General features: G+C 40.1%; 1 protein-coding gene and 1 long non-coding RNA gene across 2 annotated transcripts; both read left to right on the top strand.

Annotated features, from left to right (window-relative positions):
* Positions 1–14,093: 14,093 nt before the first annotated feature.
* LOC120294425 (protein OSB1, mitochondrial-like) lies at positions 14,094–15,557 on the top strand. Its single transcript, XM_039314502.1, is given in 4 exon segments — positions 14,094–14,137; positions 14,534–14,612; positions 15,335–15,379; positions 15,382–15,557. Coding segments are annotated over 4 exon segments (318 nt in total). The 5' UTR covers positions 14,094–14,119.
* An 81-nt stretch (positions 15,558–15,638) lies between these two features.
* On the top strand, positions 15,639–16,326 carry LOC120294695. The gene is made up of 2 exons (XR_005551931.1): positions 15,639–15,772; positions 15,957–16,326. It is a non-coding gene; the product is annotated as an uncharacterized LOC120294695 (long non-coding RNA).
* Positions 16,327–23,501: the final 7,175 nt, after the last annotated feature.

The raw sequence follows: 23,501 nt of genomic DNA, 5'->3' as shown, positions 1-23,501 counted from the left end.
TAGGTTGTCTAAAATATATAAATAAATAAAAGTGCATGGTTCTATATTTCTATGTGCATCGATTTAGATTATAATGTATCGAGTTGTTGTTACATGTTTTAGCATGCAAAGAAAAAAAACATTTATAATTTGAGCGTCACGGTAGTCGTGATGTGCTGGGAGTGTCACGGCTCTACCATGACGCTCAATTATTTATTTATTTTTGCATGCGGAAACATGTAATGGCAACTCAATGCATAATAATTTAAATTGACTCACATAGAAATATAGAACCGGGCACTTTTGTTTATTTATATATTGTAGACGACCTAAGTCGATACATCAAGATCAAAAGGTTCATTCTCCATACTATATCCAAAATACTGCCTCAACCATCATATTGTCTATTTACATGACCGCCAACGTAACAAGTTATGGTCTCGCCAAAATGCCACCTTCATCCCCGGGTCCTCCTCCTATTTGACCGCTTCGCCATCGTCATCACCGTTTGAAAGTGGGAGAGGCCCCACCGTACGCCCACCGATTTAGACGTGAGGGTGACAAACCCAATCAGCACGGGCCCAATGGGAGGCCAGCATCAACATTCAAGATCGCGGTGATCCATATGAATGTGACCTCCGGGAAGTTGCGGTCGACACGCTCCATCCGGTTCCATGTGAGGTTGGTTGGGACACCATAGAGCATCATGGAGGATGCGGGTTGCAAAGGCATACCTACGGGTTTGGAAAATGATAATCCACTAAGGGTGAGTACGACCACTCAAGTAAGCATAAGTCTACTAGACTATACTACGCGAATCTACCACTACCCGTTCGACGGAATCTCAAAACTAAAATACATGAAATCAAAATAATTCAACTTGCATTGGCTCTAAAAGAAATTCATGAAAACGGTATACCACGAAGCAAATGGAAATTTGGGAACTTCAATTAGTCTAGATTCAACTACCACCATCTTCCGAGAGGAAACCATGTTACACCCCTCCGGCATCTCGCACCCCAATTGTGCCGGACCTCCGAGCCCTTATCATATTCCTAGGCATGGGAGAGCGTTGTGTTACACCTCTCTAGGCATCTCACACTTCACTTGGCATCATGAGGACCTCTTTGGGATCCTTATTATATCCCAAGCATGCGGAGGGCACCATGTTACACCCTCTAGGGATCCCGACACCCGGCATTGTCGTTATGGGGGTCAACAACATTCACTACATTTATATCATGGCACAGTAATTAAGTAATTCAATTTAAAATATTTTCATATTTCCAATACAAAAATGAAAACATTTCACGTTTCAAAATCGAGGAGAATATGAAACCAAGTATAAGCAAAGTCCCAAAATTTGTAATATTAAAATCGGCAAGATTAGAATAATCATCTCTTCACCCCCAAAAATGATAAACTGGAAGGACAAATCAAAAGTTAGTATTAAGAGTGTCTTATTCTTAGTGCTCCACTGAAGGATATGAAGATTATTTCATCAACACCACCAAACAAAATTCCTTCAATCATCTACACCCACCAACCTCACAAATCCCACGATGATTTCCAAAATCGAAGCACCCAAAGAAAAGAACCAAAAAAGAACATGTAACTAGCCCATTGAAAAGCCACGACCACAAGAACCCCAAAACATTGAAATCAAGTCAGCGTAAGATCAACAACCGGCACAGGAATATCGGCATAGTCCCAACACGAACATATTAACTAATCCATCGCGACAATGGATGGTGTTAAGAAAATGAGGATGCCAATAGCATCACCACCGGAATTGCTAGTCTTTAACCATGACCCACTCGATCATCTAGTCACAAGTCTCATTCCCAATTTCATGTTATACAAGCTGAAATGTATTCAAAATTCATAATTTAGTACCTCAACCGTACTTTCAATATCCATAGTAATCCTAGATGCAAGAAGTTCGGCTAGGCAAAATTTCCAGATTCACCAACGAGCACAATTTGCACAATCCTCTTCATCCTTCTCAATCCCTAATTGATTCATTTCCTATTGCACCCGCAACTTTATCAATATTCATGGCCGATCCTTCGCACCGGATATGGAAATCCAACGAATACACTCGAGCAATGATGAAATTCACAAAGTATAGAATAGTAGACATTTACTTGCCTTGTGTTCTTGTCGATGACGGTTGGAATAGCAAGACGGTGTGAGCGGATGGTGGCATGGGGTAGGGTGACTGCGAGCCGGGACCGCCTAGATCACCCGGAACCGGACTAGAACCGCCTGAAACCAATGGTTCTTATGGAATCGATCCGGTTCCCGATTCCAATTTATAGAATCGATAAGTACTAGTCCGGTTCACGGTTCCATGGGTGGATCACCCACCCCCCACCCGGATCGGACCAGTTATATTATAATAATATAATAATTTTTAATATTAAAAAAATTCAAAAAATTAGCAAATATAAAATTTAGGCTCTAATCACCTTTTTATCTCAATTCACTACTTCTTCTACTCCATCTCGTCTCTTTTAATTCAAAATCTCCTCGAGTTCCCTCTTCCTCTTCGATTCACCTCTAGATCTACTCATCTCCTTTTGAGTTATAGTTCAACTCGGCTAAAACAGTAAGTTAATTCTCTTTTCCTCCCTCGAACTTGAACTCTCTCTCCACGCTCGTCACCACCTCGCATTCACTATCACATTGTCCTTTCATAGTTGGGCTCGTCTCGCTTCTACCTCCCGTCCTCCTCCTCCCCCTCCCTTGAGCCTCCCCATCATCCTCATCTTTAGGGATGGGCGAACTCTAGGTCTAGTGAACGACTCATCGTTCCGTTGTCTCCTCATTGTTAGTCTCGAGGGAGGAGTGGGAGACGACGGAAGTGGTGGCCAAGATGGTGGAGGTGGTTGAGGAGGGAAGTGGCGAGGTCACAACCGTTGAAGGCAAAAAAGGAAGGCGTGGAGGTTGGATCAGGTTATATGGATCCACCTAGAATCGGACTCGAACCGGCAGTCCGGTTTCCCGGGTGGATCCATGCAACTAGCGAGTGTTTCTGGTCGGTTCCAATTTTTGGAAATCGGTTCTAATGGGCGGTTCTCGATTCTAGGTCGGGAACCTTTATCGCCTCAAACCATGCACACCCTAGCATAGGGTGTGTTACTTTGCAATCCTTTTGGGTGATGAAGAATCCGAGGTGAAGATGATGAAGTTGTAGGAAATGGTGTTGGTTTCTACTTATATTACCTTCTTCCACCTCCTCATGCGGTGCGCCGTCAGAGAGATCAAATCACCACGTTTCTGTCAATGTTGGCAATTGAGGAAAAATTCTGCTAGGGAAAAAAAAAAAACGTGGCTTTTGGTGGTATTTTTAATTTACCACTTGACAGCTCAAGGAGTTTGTCCATTTAAGGAAGGGACCGGCGAGGCAAACATTGGCATTGCCGAGCAATTTTCATTTACCCCTTGGATGACTCAATGGACGTGGTTCAACTTGAAATGGCCACACCACTCAACTCGTGGCCTTACAAGAAGAAGCTGGCTATGGGTTTGGGGATGTGTGGTGGTGGTGCCGCAGTTGTTACTAGGGGCAAAGCATGGACCATTAAATATTTGAGGCTCGAGCAAAAAATTCGATATCACAAATCTCCCCACTTAACAATTTCGTCCTTGAAATTGAGCACTTTTTACGTCTCATTGAAAAGATGGGGATATTATTGCCTCACTTCTTTCTCGCTTTCCCATGTGGCCTCTTCCACATCGTGGTGTAGCCACAAGACCTTGACTAGTGGGATTACCTTTGTTCGGAGGATTTGCTCTTTTCCGATCCAAGATTCCACGCCTTCCATGTATTTCACTTTTTCATCCACTTTGGATAACCTCATGATCTAGTATGGTAGGGTCTAGATGATACTCCTCAATATCGACACGTGAAAGACATTATGTAGATTTGTCAACCTAAGAGGCAATACTAGTTGATAAGCCAAATCCCCAATCATTTCAAGGATTTCAAAAAGGGTCCAATAAATCTCATGCTCAACTTGTTGATTGGGTTGTCGCCTTGTACGCCTGGATGGGGTGGGCATACGGTGGGGCCTCTCCCACTTTCGGACAGTGATGACGGTGATATGGCCGACGGTGGGGGTCGAAAATAGGTGGAGGACTTGGGGGACGAGGGTGGCATTTTGGCGAGACCATGACTTGTTATATTGGCGGTGTAAATAGGGCAATAAGGATGGTTGGGCGTATTTTGGATATAGCTAGGAGAAGGAACCTTTTGACCTTAATGTACTGACCTAGGTTGTCTACAAATATATAAATAAATAAAAGTGTCCGGTTCTATATTTCTATGTGCGTTGATTTAGATTATAATGCATTAGGAGTTGTTACACGTTCCGCATGCCAAAAAAGAATTTAAAAAAATTGAGCGTCACAAGATAGTTGTGATGTCTTGGAAGTCACTAGATTAGCTAGTATCTTTCAAGCATGTGAATTGGATTTAGGGATTAACTTCAAATACAATGAAAGGATGGCATCGCTCTCGCTTGCTTATCCGCTACCCATTTTTGTCAAAGAGAATTGCCCACTGTTGCTCTCACTTTGGTGACTTCACTCTTAAATTTAGGCTTGATGGAGAGGTCTCACCTTTGAAGTCTACTTGTAATTCTAAGCTAGCGTCTTCCCATTCTCGGGCAGCCTACTCGAGCATCAATCAGCTTGTAAGCTTTCGGGTAAATGGTGCCATATGGCCACAACTGCTATCACCCTTCTTTCTTCCCCTAGCTCATCCCCATCTCCATTTGCTTGTGTGCTCCGCGTAATCATCATGTGCTTGCGGCTACCATGGCCATGGCTGGTCAAGTTTCGTGCTCACTAGGACTAGGAGCTTGAACTTGGAGTGGCCATAGCCGCTAGGAGCTTAAAGCTTGAGCATCCATGGTTGTGCTTCTTTCTCCCACCCCTCTCTAACACATTTTTTTTTTGCTTTCTTTCTCTCTCTCTCTCTCTCTCTCTCTCTCTCTCTTTTAATCTCTCTCTTAGTTTTCCTTTTCCTTATCATAAATTTTGTACGATGTGGCAATGAAGTGACAAACGAAAATAGAATTGAAACTTAAATGAAAATTGGATATTTATTTTGGCACAAAAATTCGAGATAGATTTAGATTAAATTTAAAATTAGGATTTTTTTATGAAATTAAGCTAATATACTAATGAAAAATTTAGAAAAAAGGAGAAAGAAGGAAAGAAAACATAATCGAATTGAGGAGAGAGAGAGAGAGGAGGAGGAGGAGAGAGCAATGACCACGATGAGAGGGCTGCAAACTCTGAGTTACAATGAACATATCATGGTGATGTGTAGGTGTACCTACGTCTTTTCTAATGTAAAGTCCCAACGTGCCAAGTGTGTGTTTGCTTAATTTACTACATGACGAAAGCATTAAATACAACTTGGAAATTATCTAATTTTTGAAGGCCTTGTCATCCTAGACTAATCAAATTTGATCAATCGACTATCTTATTTGGCTCGAGGTTCATGCCTAGGCATAATCGGAGGAAAGAGACACAACCTAGCTTAAGCGGTGAAACCAAGTTCGGACTTCTCTTTTACCATGTAAAGGGCTTGAAGTTAAGGATGTTACAATTAGCTATTCCAACGCATCATTGGATTGATATTTCTATGGATTTTGTGTTAGGTTTGTCTAGGTCTAAGCATGGTAGAGATTCTATTTATGTGGTCATTGATCGGTTTTCAAAAAGAAGGCTCATTTTATACCTTGTCATGAACCGATGATGCATCTCATGTTGCTGATTTGTTCTTTAGGGAGGTTGTACATTTGCATGGGATGCCTAGATCGTTTTTAGATTGAGACTCTAAATTTCTTAACTACTTTTGGAAAATATTGTGGAGAAAAATAAGAACATAGTTGTTATTTTCTACTACTTGTTAGACACGAGACCAATGGTCAAACTGATGTAGTTAATAAACTCTATGGGTATTGTTGCATGCTTTATCATTAAAAAGAGAAACGTAAAATCTTGGGAAAGATTGTATACTATGTGTTGAGTTTGCATATAATAGGAGCATGCATTTTGCTGCTGAATTTACACCATTTGAGGTTGTCTATTGTTTTAATCCGTTAACTTCGTTGATTTAACCCATTTACTATTGATGTGTGTGGATTTAGATAGAGCAAATAAAGCCGAATTTGTCAGGCGTTGCATGAGAAGATGTGCACACGAATATTGAGCGCGGGCGAGCGATATGCAAGGCAAGCCAACAAAGTGGCACAAGGAAGTGGTGTTTGAACCCGGCAATTGGGTTTAGGTTCATATGTGTAAGGAGCGATTTCGAGCAGCGACATTCTAAGTTATTACCATGAGGGACGGATCGTTCATGGCGTTGGAAAGAGTTAACAATAACACCTACTAGCTTGATCTTCCATGTGAGTATGACATTAGTGTTACATTTAATGTTTCTAACTTGACTTTTTCGATGCAAGTGATAATTTGAGGGCAAATCCTTTGCACGGGGAGGGAATGATGTGGACATTGAGTCATATTAAGGAGGAGGTGCTAAGGATCCGTTGTCTATTTTGACCGGTTCAATCACACGAGCACGTGCCAAATTCAGGCAAAGTTGTTGGCATTATGGTTCATGACCTTTGGCATGGAGATGACCTTGGATCAAATCTTGAATAATTTTGGAAATCTTGGCACAATTTGATTATTTGGTCACCAAATATTTGATCAAGACAATAAAATTATCTTCTTGTTTATGCATATTCTAGAATAGGAAGCATTAGATCTCTTAAATTGTAATAAAACTAAATTAGGGTTTTGGGGCTAGTTTGGCCAAACTCTAGGGCTGGTTTTTAGGGTTGTGTGGCAGCTATAAGGCTTATATCAAGAATTGGCCGAATTTCTTTGGAGGAGAGAGATTTTATTTTGAGGGAATAAAAATTGAGAGGTTTTTTTTTTTTCTATTGTTCTTTTGAGGACTTGACCTTATTAAAGGTTCCATTGTGACGGTCGATTCAACTTATCGAGCGAGATAGCGAAATTCTTTTGCTCATGGCATCTATAATGTTGGTTGGTTGACACGAATTCGTCAATAGGTCATGTTCATACCAAGGTTGTCAATCACGGGTTCGATTGGAGGTCGAGGTTCGCAATTCGCATCATCCGGGCCTTCATAGAACGATTTTTTCTATAATGATTCACATTAGCATCCTTCTTGGATTATTAATATCGATCATCCTATGTGACTTTGAGAAGATTTGCGAATCCCACTTGGACCCGCTCATTCTCCTTGTGTACTTTGATCCACGATCATCCACAATCTTGGTTCTTTGCAAAATTCGAACTTGTTGCATCTAACCCAAACCACCACTAGTGTTAGATTGGGGAAAAAAGGGACCGGCATTGATCTTGAAGTGACTCCGGCCTTATGGCGCTGAGTTGTTTGGTTTGGTGAACCAAAACTTGAAGCAAGTTTGGTAGCCAAATTTGTGAACAAAGGAGTAAGAATCCCGGATAAATGATTGGCCATGTGATTAGTCAAATCATTCTATTGCTCTTTGAACAACCTTCTCATGGTAGCCACCACTTGTTGAATTAGGGCCATATCCCTCATTGGATCTTTTTACAACTCCAAATGATATCGCTAGAATCACACCTATGTTGACATTATCACTTGAATTTGTTTCGGGCTGGAACTTTAAGGACAAACAAGCCTCTCACCCACAAATTGCGAGGATTGATTATCCTAGCAAACGATGGTGCCCTTCTCCCGATTCATGGTTTTACCATAAATAACTCCTAGAAATGGAACACAAAACATCCCACCGGGCGTGTCAAAAAGATGTTCGCTAGGAAAGTGTTCCCTTGTAGATATCTTTCACGAAAGCGCGGAGTCTTTGGTGTTTTTTATTGGGACAAGGTTTTGTGTAGTTTTGGAAAAAAGTGAAAAGTTATATGTTATTTAAAATAAATTAAGGGATAGACAAGAGATAAACGTGCAATAAACAAAAAAGACAGTTCGTAAGAAAAATTGTTCTTGTGTTTGTGGATTTGTCAAAAGGTTCTTATAGCTTTGTTCTTCCGGCTATTTATAGGTTAATACGTGAATAATCACTCATTGGTTGTTATTAGCTTTTCGAATTTAAATTGCTTATATAGTATAACATTCGCAATTTTCAACTTATAAGAAATGGTTATGAAGTCTGGTGTGCCAATGGTAAGGATTAGGCACGGATCGTTCCAGAATCGGCCATAAATCGATTGGCCTAACCGGAAGGGTAACTAAGGGATTAACTATGTTCAATCCAAAGAATTGGCCATGGGTTGATCAAAGGAATCAACCATGGATTAGTCTAATGACCATGCAAGTGGACCTGAGTCATTTGGTCAATGGACGATTACTCGACCATAAAGGTTGATCGGATGGTCATGTATCACCAGATTGATGGATGATCATGAATCGATTCCAACGGTCATGTTTCAGTCGTGAGTGATTTCGCTTAGTTATGAACCAACCATGGATCACCATGATTTGACGATACGACCGCATGTTGATTGCAGATTGATTGATCTCGAACGGCCACATGATAAGTAGGAGTTGGCTTTGGACCAAGCCTAGGCTGGTCTAGGAGCGGCTTCGCTCGCTAGAGCTAGTCGAAAGGCTGGCCATTAAGCCTATGCCCCGGGGCCATTGACTCCTGTCGAAAAGGCAAAATTTTGCCTACAATAACCACACCGAGAATGGCTTTGCAACAAACCGGGACGTGTCGGATAGTTGATAAGGGATGTACAAGAAAAGTCCTTACCACGGTTCCGGTTACACTAATGGTTATTTTTCCATGTTTGCCATATTCTTTGGAAATGGACACAAAGAGAATATTCCTAGAACACCCCAGGTTATTAATGAAGGAAGATGACTTACCACCTTAGGTGCACATTTCTAGATTTGGTAATGATAAACAAACGATTCGCCTAGGGATTAAGTAAAAAGGACTCTCGACAAATGTACCAATAAGAATGAGATATTATAGGCAATTATTGCTATCCTATGGTCTAGGTGCCACATTATCCTTCATAATGATGACTTGTTCTTCAATAAAGAATCAAGTACTTATGTGGGTTAGTAAAAAAAAGACAAAGAAGTCTCCAAATTATTACATTAGGCCATTAGATTTCCACCTCATAAGTCAAAGTGTGCCACCTTGCAATTTAGACTTGCCACCTCAATTCTATAGCCATGCCACTTCAAGAAAGATGATTGGGCCATTTGGATAAGTAATAATGAGGATGATGCCTATAAATAAGAAGAGCCCCTCACTCATTTCCTTGTCTTAAGGCCTCTTCTCCTCCTTGCCCGTTACACACTCACTTCCTCCTCTTTTTGGCCTCACACATGCCTACCCTCTTCAAGCCGCTCTCTAGGATTCTTGAGATTTATTGAAGGAAGAAAGATCCCTATTTCTCCTCTAGGATGGTAGACTCCATTATTGAGTTTAATTAGGTGCTCACTCGTTCAAGCCGTGGGTAGGATGTAAGATCTTTGTATAGTTTTGCTCATGTTTGTGCATGAATGTGTGCTTGAGTTGCTCATGCTCGAAATGATGCCAAAGTTCGCTTCCAGGTTGAGTTCAACGCAAGGCAAGGTTGCCAAGCCATAAAGCCTCGGATTGGCATTTAAGGCGTGCCAATTCTAAGTCTTGTTCGAAGTAGGGACCACCCAAGGCCGTAGGGTCTTGAATCGATATTAGGTGTGCCATTTTAAGTCTTGATTGGTATGGGGCAAAATGCCCACGAGGTCTTGATAAGGAACTAAAGTGTGTCGGTTTTATGTCTTGATTGGTCCGGGGACATTGTGTTTGGCATTTGAAGCAAGTCACAAACCAAAGATCATTCATGGCATGAAGTATATTCACGGGGTCGAAGGCGAGGTGGTCGAGCTTAGATTCTTCATGAAGCGAAGTGTAACCAAGCCTCGAGGTCTTGGATGGTATTGAGGCATGCCGTTCCAAGTCTTGTTTGGTGTAGGGATCGATACTAAGTGTTCGATTAGATCAAGTTGTTCCTAATATGTTTATAGTGCAATACTAGGATTCATGACACACACATATGAATAAGCTTACCTTCGGGCCATGTATGAGTTGGCTAAGGAGAAAAGATAATAATCGACTTGTGTAAGGCCCTTGTGTGTGCAATTTAAAGAGAAAACGTTCATCGTCACATAGCGGCTGTCGATGATACCTCATTCATTGAATATGATGTCCTCATTGAGCCAAGATGCTTGGGTTTTGAACTCAAAGGCCTGGAAGCTAGCCTTGAGAAGCTTTGGTTGAGCTAAGATACCCTAGTTGAATCAAGAAGCCCAGCAAAAAATTGAAAGCCCTAGTCGAGTTTAGGAGAGCTTAGTCAAGCTAGAACAACAATAAAAGAATCATTTTATGAGTGCCGGTTGTGCATAATCATGATATGTTGATGTGCTCATTGTTAAGTCGATAGTAGTTTTGCATGGACATAATGTATTTAGTCAAGGCATAGTAAGTAATTTGCTACTAATATGTCGTTGACATTGTTTGCGAAAGTGTTGTACTCGCCCGGGCTTCAATGATGAGATACTTTCCTAGTAGAGAACTAGAAAAATTTACTTGCTAAGTTCTCAAAACTCACTCCCTCATCTTTCAATCTTGTAGGCATGGAGTTTTGGAAGCTGCGAGTCATGTTAGAGAGATAAGAATTTCCCGACCTATGTGAAAACTTGTAGTGTGACGTAAAAAGGAAAAAATGATCCGTAGAAAAGGGATTTGTAAATGTACAATTGTAATATAAAGTAATGTGTTTTGTGTTATGTATGTCCCAATCTTCCGGTCATTGTTTGTCTGAGGATTTTGTTTGTCCCTCACGCTTCCACATGTATTTATTAACAAGATAAAAGAATTGAGACGGCGATGAGCTTGGGATATTGCGAAAATAACTTTTGCTAAAAGCCCTAGAGATGAAGTTGGGGTCATTGTAGTTTTTGGTATTAGAGTAGGGTTTATAATTGGGAATCATAAGGCATGCTAGGAGTCGTGTGATGGGTTAGTGAGGAAAAACGTTCCATGCATGTGATTGCTTCATGGTTTCTCTAGCAATAGATCGATATAAGGATATCTTTCTGACATAGAACCCTCATCCAATGACTAGTGGATTAGCGCCAAATTCCTTGCCTTATATATATTGATTGACCTAGAAGGAAAGTTGATGATCATAATATGGGCAGCATAATCTAAGGGAGTCTCCATTCTCGAGAAGTCTTGAAGCAGTCAGATTTTCCAGTAACGTTAAGGCCCAATGGGTTGATTGGATGAATGATCATTTGAGGCTATGTCCAATGGTCAACTTAGACAATGAGGAGTTTAAAAGGACGTCGTGAAGCTGGAGAGACCAAGAGAGTTTTCGAGAAGTCTTTGATTCCAAAGTTCGGAGAAATCCTTGTATTTGCAAGTTCGTCTTTGTGAGCTCAAAGCTATAATTTTTTAGAGGTTGTTAGAGCGTGAAATCAGAAGAATCAATCACATTTACTTGAGTCGGGAGTACTTAGTTCTTATAACCTTTGACATATTCATCTAGTGGAATCAAGCCAATTAATCATCAGCATCGAAAAGTGGACATAGGCTTGTTAAAGCCAAATCACTATAAACTTGTTTGTGCATTTTCTATCCCTTATACTCTCAATTGTTTCTTGTGATAGATTATTGCACACCGGTAAGATCTGAGCATTGCACGCTTTATCCCCAAACGTTGTCCAAGTGCAATATTAGTTTCAATTTTCTTTACATTTCGCATATTTACCTATTCACCCCACCTCTAGGTGAAAGTTCTAGTTCTAACTTAGTGAGTGTTGCACAAAAGTTATGACTCTTGTAGTGTTGTTTTTTCTGCAATATGTAGATTTGGAATGTTGATTCAAGTGAGGATCTATAGGATCAGGGCCAGTTACATTTTGCTCCGTCAAATTCCAAAAGTCGTGAGTTCTAAATAACCACAAAGTAAATTTGGCCACGTTGACATAAATTTTTGAGGTTAAATCTAATTATCAACGCTCTAAAAAATTTTTTCCCCTTAAACCCCGTTTGTTTCACAAACAATATTATCTAGAAAAACATTTTACGGCATTTGGTTCGCTTAAAAAATAAGTCAACAAAAAATATTTCTTAATTATCCAAAAACATATATTTAAATTCAAGGAAAATAGAAATCGGTTTCCAAAATATAATTAGCTATTAGCGAGGCATAGAAACCCCAACGCTAGTTCTAAGGTCCTCGGCATTCCTGATTAGATCTTCAGTACTTGAGCTTGCATCCAACGAGGTTAGACAAGTGACCCCAGTGCCCATCCTCATGACCTTGGTACCTAGGCCGAGGTTGTGGTAAAGTCCTAATGCTCGGGTCCACTAAGGTCGGCGCGGGATCTTAATACTCAAGCTCAAATCCCTAACATTCAGCGGGTCCACAAAGGCCATGTTTGGATCCATGAAGATCATGTGTGGGTCTATCAAGGTAGGCAGGAACCTGTCTTGCCCTTGCTTCAAGTCCATGGAGGTCGACCCAAGACCAGGTATCATGCCCCAAACCCCAACACTAGGGTCGAGCTTCGTTGTGATGTGACACAGATACTCTAGTGCCCAAATCTAGTTCTTCGCTAGCCATGCACACATTAGGGCTGAATAGCATCTATTTAAGAAAATTAAATTATATTTTTCCTATCAAATGATGAAAATTGACCGAACATTGGAAAATATTGGCATTTTCCTGAAAAATGGCTTCCTAGAAAAAATTTCTAGAAATGTTTCAGCGAAACAAAGCGAAACCTAATTATTTTTAAGATCCATTTGTTTTGAGAATTTAAAAAAAAAAAACTAATTAGGTTATATCGCTCAAAAAAATAGTTAATGAAAATTGTTTTTACCATTGATGATAATTTATGTCTAAGCAATTTCACATATAAAATTATTTTCATCTATTTATTTTTATAAACAATAAAATCGATTTTTTTTTTTTAAATATCTTTTCAATTATAAGTTTTTAGGTGAAACAAGCACACTTTTACTATGATATTTCCTCCGCAAATTGTTAAGATTTGGAGCCCAAATTGGAATGAGTGTGAATTAAAATCAAGTTGAATTGGGTAATGTATTGATAAAATTATATTTCATAAGAATGGGTAAATATAAATCAAATGAGTAATTTTTTGATCCGTCGAAATCCGACCTGATCAAGCCGTCTAATGCCTCCCTAGCAAGCAACCCTCCCAGTCTCCGACCGTCTACAAGCTCAACTTCAACTGCCGTCTTCTTCAAACGAACACTCCATTTTTGACAAGACCGCCCTTTCAAAATTCTCTCTCGATCGGCCCCTGAAACCTTCCCTTGACCCAACCCCTATTTTTGACGTACGCTGATTCCCATTTCATTTTCCCCCCTCTCTGATGACGACGTACCGTCTCAGAACCTTCATGCGCAACACCGCGCCGTTCCGGACCCGCCGCCTCGCCCCCCTCCCTCCCTCCGCCGCCGCCGCCGCCGCCCTCGCCCTCCGCCGCTGGCCCCGGGCCGCGGGAAGGCGAGCCCGGCGCCGGGAGCGCCGTGTACCGGCACGCCCTCCGGTTCCAGAGGCCGACCACCATCCGATGGCAAGAGCAGCTGGCGAACTCCGGGAGCTTCATCGGGTCGGTCCTTTTTCCCGCCGCGGCGGGTCTCGACGAGCGACGGCCGGTTCGGCGTCTTCACGGTGCTCCGCGTGCACAAGCCTCGCGATTCGGGGCGCGGGTTTAGGTGAGAAGGTTGCGGTTGTTTGATTCGGTGTTGACCCAGATCATTGCGTTGCCGAGGTTTTGCGTAGAATCCTAGGATAGGTCGTTGATTGGTCGTAATTCATCTTACCTTTTATCATTCCTCTGCGTGTCCGGTTTTCACCCTCTTGTTACTGGTGAATTACAAAGCGTTGTCACCGAAGAGCTTGAAGTTTGTGTGCGGTTTGTGAACAGGATATCGCTGAAGATGTGGGACGAGATGGCTGAGATATCGTGGAAGCATTTGAGGCCAGAGGATTTCGTTTATGTTTCAGGTCAATTAGGAGCTACGAGAAGGCTTCGGAGGGTGGACAAATGAGAACTTATTATGAGGTAGCTATTCAAAGTATGATGACATTCTGTGACCAATTTGTTGGTTGATGATCGATGCTTTTGGATTATCACGTTAATAATGTGAAGCTAGATATCAGAACATGGAGGGACAAGAAAGAGGGTTCTTTCAAGTTCTTACTTCTTGAGTGGAATAATGGTTTGATTCTAATGGTTTAGCTTAAGTATTTCTGCAATTTAAGGGACAACAGATAGAAACATGCATGATTCCTGGCATTTCTCTATCATTTCACATGCTCGTTCTTATTTATGATGTCATCATAGAAAACCTTTGGAGTCTTTTGCTTTTGCACAGACACATTAGGACTAGCAGCAGAAGGTCGTTTTGAGAGAGCATGTTTGACTAATAAAACTGTCCTTTTTGTCTGCTTTCTATAGGTAATTGTGAAAGAGTGGAACTATGTTGCTCAAACTTGTAGAGACCAATGTTTACCCACATCTGCAGAATCGAAATCAGGTTAAGTAATGTCTCTCTACTTTTTGTTTGATACTTTCTTTTATGGTGGATCAAAGGTCAAGTTCTGGTTTTTGAGGGATTATTAATTTGGCCAGGACAAAAAGGTGAGTAGAATGTTCTGCAGCGATTTAGCTTTTGTTGGTACAGTGTAAGCAAAATATCCTGATTTTTGGGCTTCAGTAACGAATGTATGGACCTGACTTGCTTGATTACTGAGGAAACTGGGTACTGAACATCTTATATATGAAACTTTTATCTGCACCAAATATCAGTTCTGCAATTGACAATGGGCAGTTTTTCTGTCTTGGGGGATTGTTACTAATTTCTGCTATTGGAGTTGTTTGTTCACAGATTTCTCAGTTTCTTACCCTCTGGATTGGAACTGGGTCTGGGAAATAGAAATTCTAACTTGATTTAGCTGGGGCCTTAGCAACTTTTTAATCCTCTGGTTTGGATTTGGGTCTGGGAAATAGTAGTTGCTCATTTTAACTGGGGCTTATAACATTATCATGCTGGCCTACTCAATAAACCACATCATAAAGTGTCTGACCAAACAGTTTTTTTTTTTTTTTTTTTTGGTGAACAGTAATTGTATTAAGCTCAGCCAATATGTCTGACCAAACAGTTTATACTTTCAGAATTGAGAGTTCTTTGTTATTGTCAGTTGACATTGTACTTCTCTATTCATTTGTGCACTGACCTATCTTCGATTACGAATATAGGATCTTTATCTGAGAAGCGCAAAGATCGCCTGCAATTGTGGCAGATCTTTTTGCCAATCCATATGAATGGTGGGATAACAGGACTAGCAAGGTTAACCCAAGGCAACCTGATTTTAAGCACAAGGATACAGGTGAAACACTGTGGCTGTGCTCAGACGATCCTCCGTGGATTCAAAGACAACTGGAATTGCTTGATTCACGAATGGGAGGAAAAGGCCTCTAGGGAATCAATTTCCTCGCCATATCTCTCCATGGGTGTATGATGAATAGGGATTCTTTTGTTGGCCAAGCCAAAGTGTTAACAGGACTTGAGAGGTTTTCCACCATTCAACTGAGTGGGTAATGTCTCCTAGAAATTCTCCTGTGGCCCTGAAGCAAGGCCTGTCCTTGGAAGCAATGTTATAGGAGCGGCAAATTGCCATTCCCTTATGGAAGGAGGTACATCTATACATTTGACATTACTTCTTATAAAGTCATTATTAGCATATCCGTTGCCCTTGAAGAGACTTCCAGTTACTCATTTCCAGTTTTATACATATACTTTATGTTCATATAAACTTGTTATAGCGATATATTAATCATTTGGAAAGTTCTGTTTTGCCATAGCGTATAACTTTTGCAGGTCATAAGTATCTCCCGAAAGTTGAATGATGATTCAGCGTCTCCTTATTTCTTGTGGACATAATTGGACTGGACTGGTCAGATGATATTTTCTGAAAGATGTATCTGGAAGCACTGAAGGTGTCTAATATGGAGCTCATGATGGTGGTCACGGAAGAAGCGAAGAAACTCAATTATGAGTGGTGATAATCTCTGCATTTCTCTGATTCCCCAAATTTTGTCTTTACTAATCTTCAATAGATAGTTTCCTCTGTTGATTAATTCCTCTGTAGTGCTTGTGATGTCTATGCAATTTACTATCTCGACAGATGAAAACTCGTATTAATTTTTGCTAGTCATACATGAAATTTGGTCATCAAGTACCTAGAGTATGTGAGAATTTCGTCCTTTTCATGTTGAATGTTGAGTTATTGTTAAATGAAAAGGAGTACCATATTGGTAGACGGAGTGTACCATAAGAAAGATTTGGAAAAGGAAGAAACTAGGAAAGGGACGGGAAGATGAGACTAAAAGCCAGCATTTAGGGATGAGCATCAGTTTAGGGTCGACCTTGAGCTAACCCTAGATTGGCCCAACCCTATCGGTCTTGGTCCGATTCCAGGAAGATTGGGGATCCTGGTCCAGGATTCCCGAATCAACATTGTGCGAGTTGGTTTGTGCTAGGAGTTTAGGTTCGGTCTAACTCGAACCAACCTTGACTATATATATAATTTTATTTATAATTTTTTATATAGAAATCATAAAATAAATGGCGTCAACAATATTAGACAACTTCTTAGTGAGGAGTTTAAGTAATTTTACATTATTCTTTAATAACTTAGATTTTTAATGTTTTTTACATCATTAATAGTCATAATTTACAAATGAGGAAAGTGTTTTTGTTAGAAGTCCTCGCGGCGGCCCAAAATGGTGTAAACAACTTCTCACGGCATCCTCCTTTAGTACTCGTTCTTTTCTATCTTATTTGTCCTCTTAACTTCTCCGCTCGCCACTCGCCTTACTTGCTTTGGATCATTTGTGCCGCTTGTCGCTCGATGTTCTCGTGGCTTGTTACTCCCCACTCAACACTCGATGCTCACTATACTCGACACTCACCCCACTTAACGCCACTTGCCTCTCTTAACTGCGATCTCGCTTGTTGAATCCATCGAATTAGTCTAGTCCTTGATTGTCTTTTAAAGGAGTACAAAAAATAAAATAAAAAACTATTGGATGGTCTCGGGTTGACCCCGGAGTGGATCGAATCCACGGGTCGGTTTGCTCCTCGATCATTTTTTCAAAGACTACAAAAAAATAAAAGAAAAAAATTATTGGTTGGTCCCGATTGATTTGGAATTGGAGCAAAACTACTAGGTTGGTCTAGTCATTGGTTCCAAGCTCATAGGACGGTTTTAGTCCCAAAAATTAAGAATCAATATTTGTGAGTTGATCCTAAGGTTAGGGGTGAACCGGCTCAACTTAGACCATGCTCACCCCTACTAGCATTAACCAATTCAGACAGCCGCTTTAGTCTCCATTAGATGCTTGTATCAATAAATGCATACATCTAGGAAAATTTCAAAATGGCAACCACGATGATTCTCTGTCGTTATGAGATTCGTGAAGCTGACTAAATGGAGTGGAAGTTTCAGGTGGATCCCAGCTGTCGCATGTAACCGCTGGTGGCCTCCCTGTGATACTCCATTTGGTCATCTTCGGACGGACTCAAGTTATTGAAATCATTTTTCATTCCGATTTGAAGTAACTCTTCCAAAATATTATCCTTTATGCTAAACTTGTGATTCCTATTAGCTAGACATTGCCTTGGGAAGGGAATCCAAAGCAATGTCATCTAAGGGTTCCGACAGATCACTTTGGTCTCTCGTTTGGAGACTCGTATGGCATTGCGCATGCATGACTCGGCAATACCCCGAAGCCGGAAAGATTTGGTTGGAAGCATATTCCTAGGTCTTGAACGGGAGTACAAGGCAGTGTTAAGGAGGCTATCATCAATCTTTGGCACCTCTTCTATCCTACACGGTTTCGAATTAGATACATAATTGAGAAAATGATCTAAAATCTCTAAAATTTATTGTATTTTTGTCAATTCAATTTTAAACCTATTAATTTTATAAATTGAGTTGGAAACCTTTTCGTGTTTGAGCTAATCCAACTAATTTTGGCTGAAAATCTTTAATGACATGTACACAATTTTTAATAATATCTTATTTTTTAATTTTTTAATTTTAATTTATTTTTTCCTCTTCCTTCTAATGGGTTGCCCAATTTAGGGACCAATGAGGGTGACCTTACCCGGTTGTTTCCTTTAGCTAGTTGCCAGCCATCACCCAAGCCAGGTGACTTATTGGAGGAAGAAGAAGAGAGAAAAAAAATTGAAAAAAAATGTGTTTTTTTTTTGGTAACCCAGGGAACTCCCGTAAGCCGGCAGCCCAGTGAGGTAAACCCTGGAGCAAGTAGAGTCACCACAACCCTTGCCTGCCGGGTAAGTCATGGGTTTCTTTCCAACAATGCGGCACGACACAAAGTGAGTCGAACACCGGATCTCTAGCGAAAGGAACAAGTGCTCAACCAACTACGCCGCCACCACGGGTGGTTAAAATTGAAAAAAATGTTAAAATGTTAAAACATTATTAAAAATTGTTCACATCAATGTCAATCGTGTCATATAAGGTGCGTTTGGAAATACTTTTGAGGAAAATCTTTGGAGAAATGCAAAGGTCGTTGAGTTAAAATCATTTTTCAAAATACAAATTGTGTTTGGTAAATTGTATTGTAAAAGTTCATTGCAAAGTATCTTTGAGTAAAATGGTGTTTGGAAGAATTATATTTGCAAAAGGCTTTTGTTATTCATTAAAAAAAAAAAGTTGGCCGGCTAAGAACAAGTAGTTGCCGGCGAGGAGCAAAGCGATTTGGCGAAGGGGGCGAGGCAGTCCGATGCAAGCCGTCCGCACGTAGGTAGTCCGGCGAGGGTTGCACAACCCTTCGGCCAGTGTCGCCGCGACCAATGTGGTCGCTCCGACCCTCACCAAAAGGTCGGCCAAATTTGGTTGCCGCGACCCCGCCGGAGGTTGCAAGACCGGACATTGTGCGGCCTCGTTGAAGGTCGCGGCGCGTCGAGCAATCCTTCGGCGAGAGTCGCAATGACCTAGATCTAGGTCCACCTGAGGTCGCATGACCTCACGGCAACCAGATTTGGGTTGCGTCGGTCGCCGTGAGGTTGTGCGACCTCCGGCGACCCAAACAGGTCACGCCTAAGGTCGCGCGACCCAAAGCTAGGTCATAGCGACGCGACTCGTGGGCGATCGACGCGACTCGCAAGCGGTCGCCGCGACCTCGCGGACCTCGCCCATGATCTCGCCGGCCTCTCGAGCTCGTCTTTGATCAGCCATGCCACTAGGGAAGAATATGATGAACAATAGACATGAGGCTTCCTTCCGAGAATGCTAAAAGCCCAAGGTAGCCTAGACCTGCCTTGGGCTTTAGCCTTACAAATGCCAGCTTTACCTTAATGAGACTTCCAAAGCAGTTCCCAAACACCTTCATTTTGGCCCAAAGGCCTTTAGCCCCAAAAATACTTGGCAAAGTGGTTCCCAAACGCAGCCATAGGATGACATCCATATCATTGATTTGTAGCCAAAATTAAGCTTTATGCAACAATTAATGCAAAATTGCTTATAGGTTAAGTTCATCTATTACGACAGATTTTTTTCTTATGAGATTTGATGATGGTTTCCTGCTCCAATGTGGTCTCATAATATATGGATGGAGAGCCTTAGGTCTCTAGTCTCAAACGAGTCAAGTTTCATGGAATATGAAGTCTTCCAGAGGAAATTATGCCCCGATTACTTAGCAAAAACCGAGAAGAGTCTTTTTACTTTACATGTTCGTATTGAGTCAGAACCATTTACTTTGTTTCTGTAGTCATTTGCGTCAAGAGTCAATGTTGGTAGGTATGCTTTTTTACGTGATCTTTATCTTGGAAAGTGACAGGTTGGTGTCTGTAATTGAAAGGTTGTTCCAAGTTGTGTCTATATAAACCCTCTAAAGTTTTCTTAAGGGTAAGTTTGTGTTTTAATGATTGTTTTAATTAGTTTCTTGACTTAAAAGTTTAACTTGACTCCGTATCATTTTTGTGGATTCCAATCAATGGTAACCTAATGCGGATTCTTTACATGATTATCATCCGCCCTATTCCACGCCCTATATTGGGATTCCTTATGTGATGAGCTTTCATTTTTTTTTCCGCTTTCATGCTACCTTTTAAATTTTTGAGTTAATACCATGAAAATCCCAAATTGATATACCTTTGACAAATTTACCTCAAACTAATTTTTAGTCATCAAAACCATCAAATGGTATACCTTGACAAATTTACATTTCATTAGTTTCCATTAAATTTTATTATCAAGTTCTTTGAGTTAGATGATATATGGCAGTTTACAAGTGTTTTAACTTAGGGTTTTAACCTCCATTTGTTCTAGTTTGTGGATTTTTGTGATAGCACACTTTAATAGAAACTAACAAAGGTAAATTTGTCTTGGGATTTTAGTTAGTCAAAAAATTAGTTTAAAATAAATTAATCACAGGTTTATCGATTTAGGATTTTTTCGATAAAAAATTAGTTTTTAGTAAATTTGTCATATGTAAACTAGTTTAAGATTTTTGTGATATTAATCCTAAATTTTTTTACCACTCTAGTGTTAGCATAGTAAGATATGGGTAGAAATGAAGAGGGGGACCCTCCTTAAAGTAGCGTGGTCAGCGGTCTCCTTGCCCCATGAAATGGATCAAAATAAAATAAGCCAAATTGGATTGTTGTGCGGGTTGTATCTCATGCAGCGATGCGGCATCCTTGCAGTTCAACAGAAGCAGATTGTAGGAACCTGAAATGAGCAAGACAGAAGCAGGATGTAGCATCCTCACACGGGCGACCCAGGCTGGTTGTTTCCTTTGGCCAGCTGCTAGCCATCACCCAAGTCCAACGACTGGCTGGAGGAAGAAAAAGGGAGAAATAAAAAAGAATAAAAATTGAAAAAATATTTAAATATTATTAAAAATTATTCACGTTAGTGTCAGTTATGCCACGTAAGATGGTTGACATCCATGTTATCGATTTGTGATCAAAATTGATTAGATTGACTCAATTGGCAAACGTTAAAAGATTTAGAACTCAATTAGCAAAAATTAAAAGTGTATAACTAATTTGGCAAAAGTGTAATAAGTTTAGAACTTTTTGGACTCAAGCTTTAGCACATCTTATGTTCTACTTGATTTCGAATTAGATACATGACTAGCGTGTATGGTGGACACTCACTTTAAAACCTATCTACCCTATGCTAGTTCTGCAAAATGAGATGGATGGCTAAAAGCAGTTCACGCAAATGGTGATATGGGTTAAATCTAGATTCTAAATGAGTATGATGAAGGATCATCTCGAGAAAATTAAGCTTTATGCAACAATTAATGCAATATTGCTTAGAGGTTAGGTTCATCTACTCCAACAGAATTTCATGGTCACTTTCTTATGATATTTGATGATGGTTTCGTACTCCAATGTGGTCTCATAATATATGGATAGAAAGCCTAGTCTCTAATTTCAAACGAGACAAGTTTCATAAAATATGGAGTCTTCCAGAGGAAATTATGCCCCCATTACTCAGCAAAATCCGAGAAGAGTCTTTTAGTCATTATTTGTACTTATTGAGTCATCACCATTTCACTTTCTTTCTAGAGTCATTTGAGTAAAGAGTCAATGTTGGTATATATCCTTTGTTTATCTGATCTTTATCTTGGAATAACAGGCCGGTGTCTTAGTATTTGCCTGTATTTGAAGAGCTGTTCCAAGTTGTGTCCATATAAACAAACGCCTTTAAGGTTTTATTGGGGGTAAGTTTGTGTTTTAATGAATGTTTTTGTTACTTTCTTGACTTAAAAATTTAACTCAACTCCTTGTCATTTTGGTGGATTCCACTTAGGATAACCTAATGCGGATTCTTTACGTGATGATCATCCGCCCTATTCCATGCCCTATGTTGGGATTTCTTATGTGATGAGCTTTCATTTTTTTTTTTTCCGCTTTTGTGCTACTTTTTAAAATTTTGAATTAATACCATCAAAATTCCCAAATTATATATCTTTGACAAATTTATCAGTAAACTATTTTTTTGACTACAAAAATCTCAAATTGATACAATTATAACAAATTTACTCTCCGTTAGTTTTTATTAAATTCTACCATCAAATTGCCGAATTTGATGACATGTGGTAGTTTACGAATACATCAATTTGGGGTTTTAACCTATGTTCGTAATGGTTTTAATTTTTCATGGTATTAATCCAATTTAATGGAAACTAACATAGGAAATTTGTCACACATGTACAAGTATAGGATTTTAATAGTAAAAAAATTAGTTTAGGATAAATTTGTTACGTGTATATTAGTTTATGACTTTTTGTGATATTAACCCTATATTTTTTTATCACTCCGGTGTTAGCATATCAATGTATGGGGAGAAATGAAGAGGGGGACCCCATCCTGAAGTGGCATGCTCAGTGGTCTCCTCACCCCATGAAATGGATCAGAATTAAGTAAAGCCAGATTGGAATGCTGAGGGATGAATTACGTGTGCAGGTTATATCTCATGCAGCGATGCAACTCCCCTGCAGTTCAGCAGAAGCAAAAATGTAGGAACATGGAATGAGCAAGTATAAAGGTAGAATGTAGCATTGCCGCGCAGGCGGCTTCAGGGTTTGAATCTCGACGCCTTATCGGCACTTCTATTCTGTGCTTCAGAAAGGTTTCGACCGGTGGTATATTCACATAGGTGCACCACTTTTGTCCCGCTCCTAAGTACAGAAACTTTTTAGCCTTCCTTGACCTTTGTTCTCGGGCCTTTCTGTATCACTTGTTTCAGCTTCGTCACTGTTCAAGATTTGCCTTCGTGTGTCATCAGGCCTGCGGATTTTGTTAGTTCAGGATGTTGTTGGACGTTTACTTGCGTTTTGAGTTAATGAACTCATGTCACGGAGGGGGTGAGAAGGAAAAATGGCTCTGAAAGTCAAACGGATTGTGCAACAATTTGACCATTTCCGTACTTTAAGTATGGTTCGGGTCATTAAAAAAATGTAGATATCATTTGTTTTGAAGGAAAAACAAAAGTGTTTCACTTTTTCTTTCAAAAATAAGTAAAAATTACGTTTTGGCAAAAATTTATGCATGGACAGGTTAAAATTACAAAACTGCCCTCTGAGGCGTGATCTTCGGCTTGTAGGCCAAAACTTTTATTTGAGGCTGTAAAACCTCGGAAATTACATATTTATCTAAAAATTTTTTTTTTTTTTGCTTTTTTCTGGAAGATCCCATCGAAAGTGACTTTTTCTGATTATTACGGGACTATTCAATTAAAATTTGAGGTAATGCTCGCTTGTACGGATCACCTTGCTAAACTTGTTCCAATGAGCAGAGGACAAATTTGACTAGTTTTGGCATCTTCCTTTTCAATGCATACGATCGCTCTCTACAATATTCTGAATAAAAACCGAACCG

The sequence above is a fragment of the Eucalyptus grandis genome, chromosome 6 (assembly GCF_016545825.1).
Source record: "Eucalyptus grandis isolate ANBG69807.140 chromosome 6, ASM1654582v1, whole genome shotgun sequence".
Taxonomy (NCBI): Eukaryota; Viridiplantae; Streptophyta; class Magnoliopsida; order Myrtales; family Myrtaceae; genus Eucalyptus; species Eucalyptus grandis.
The sequence above is the reverse complement of the archived record's forward strand: the minus strand, read 5'-3'. Positions and strand labels throughout refer to the sequence as shown.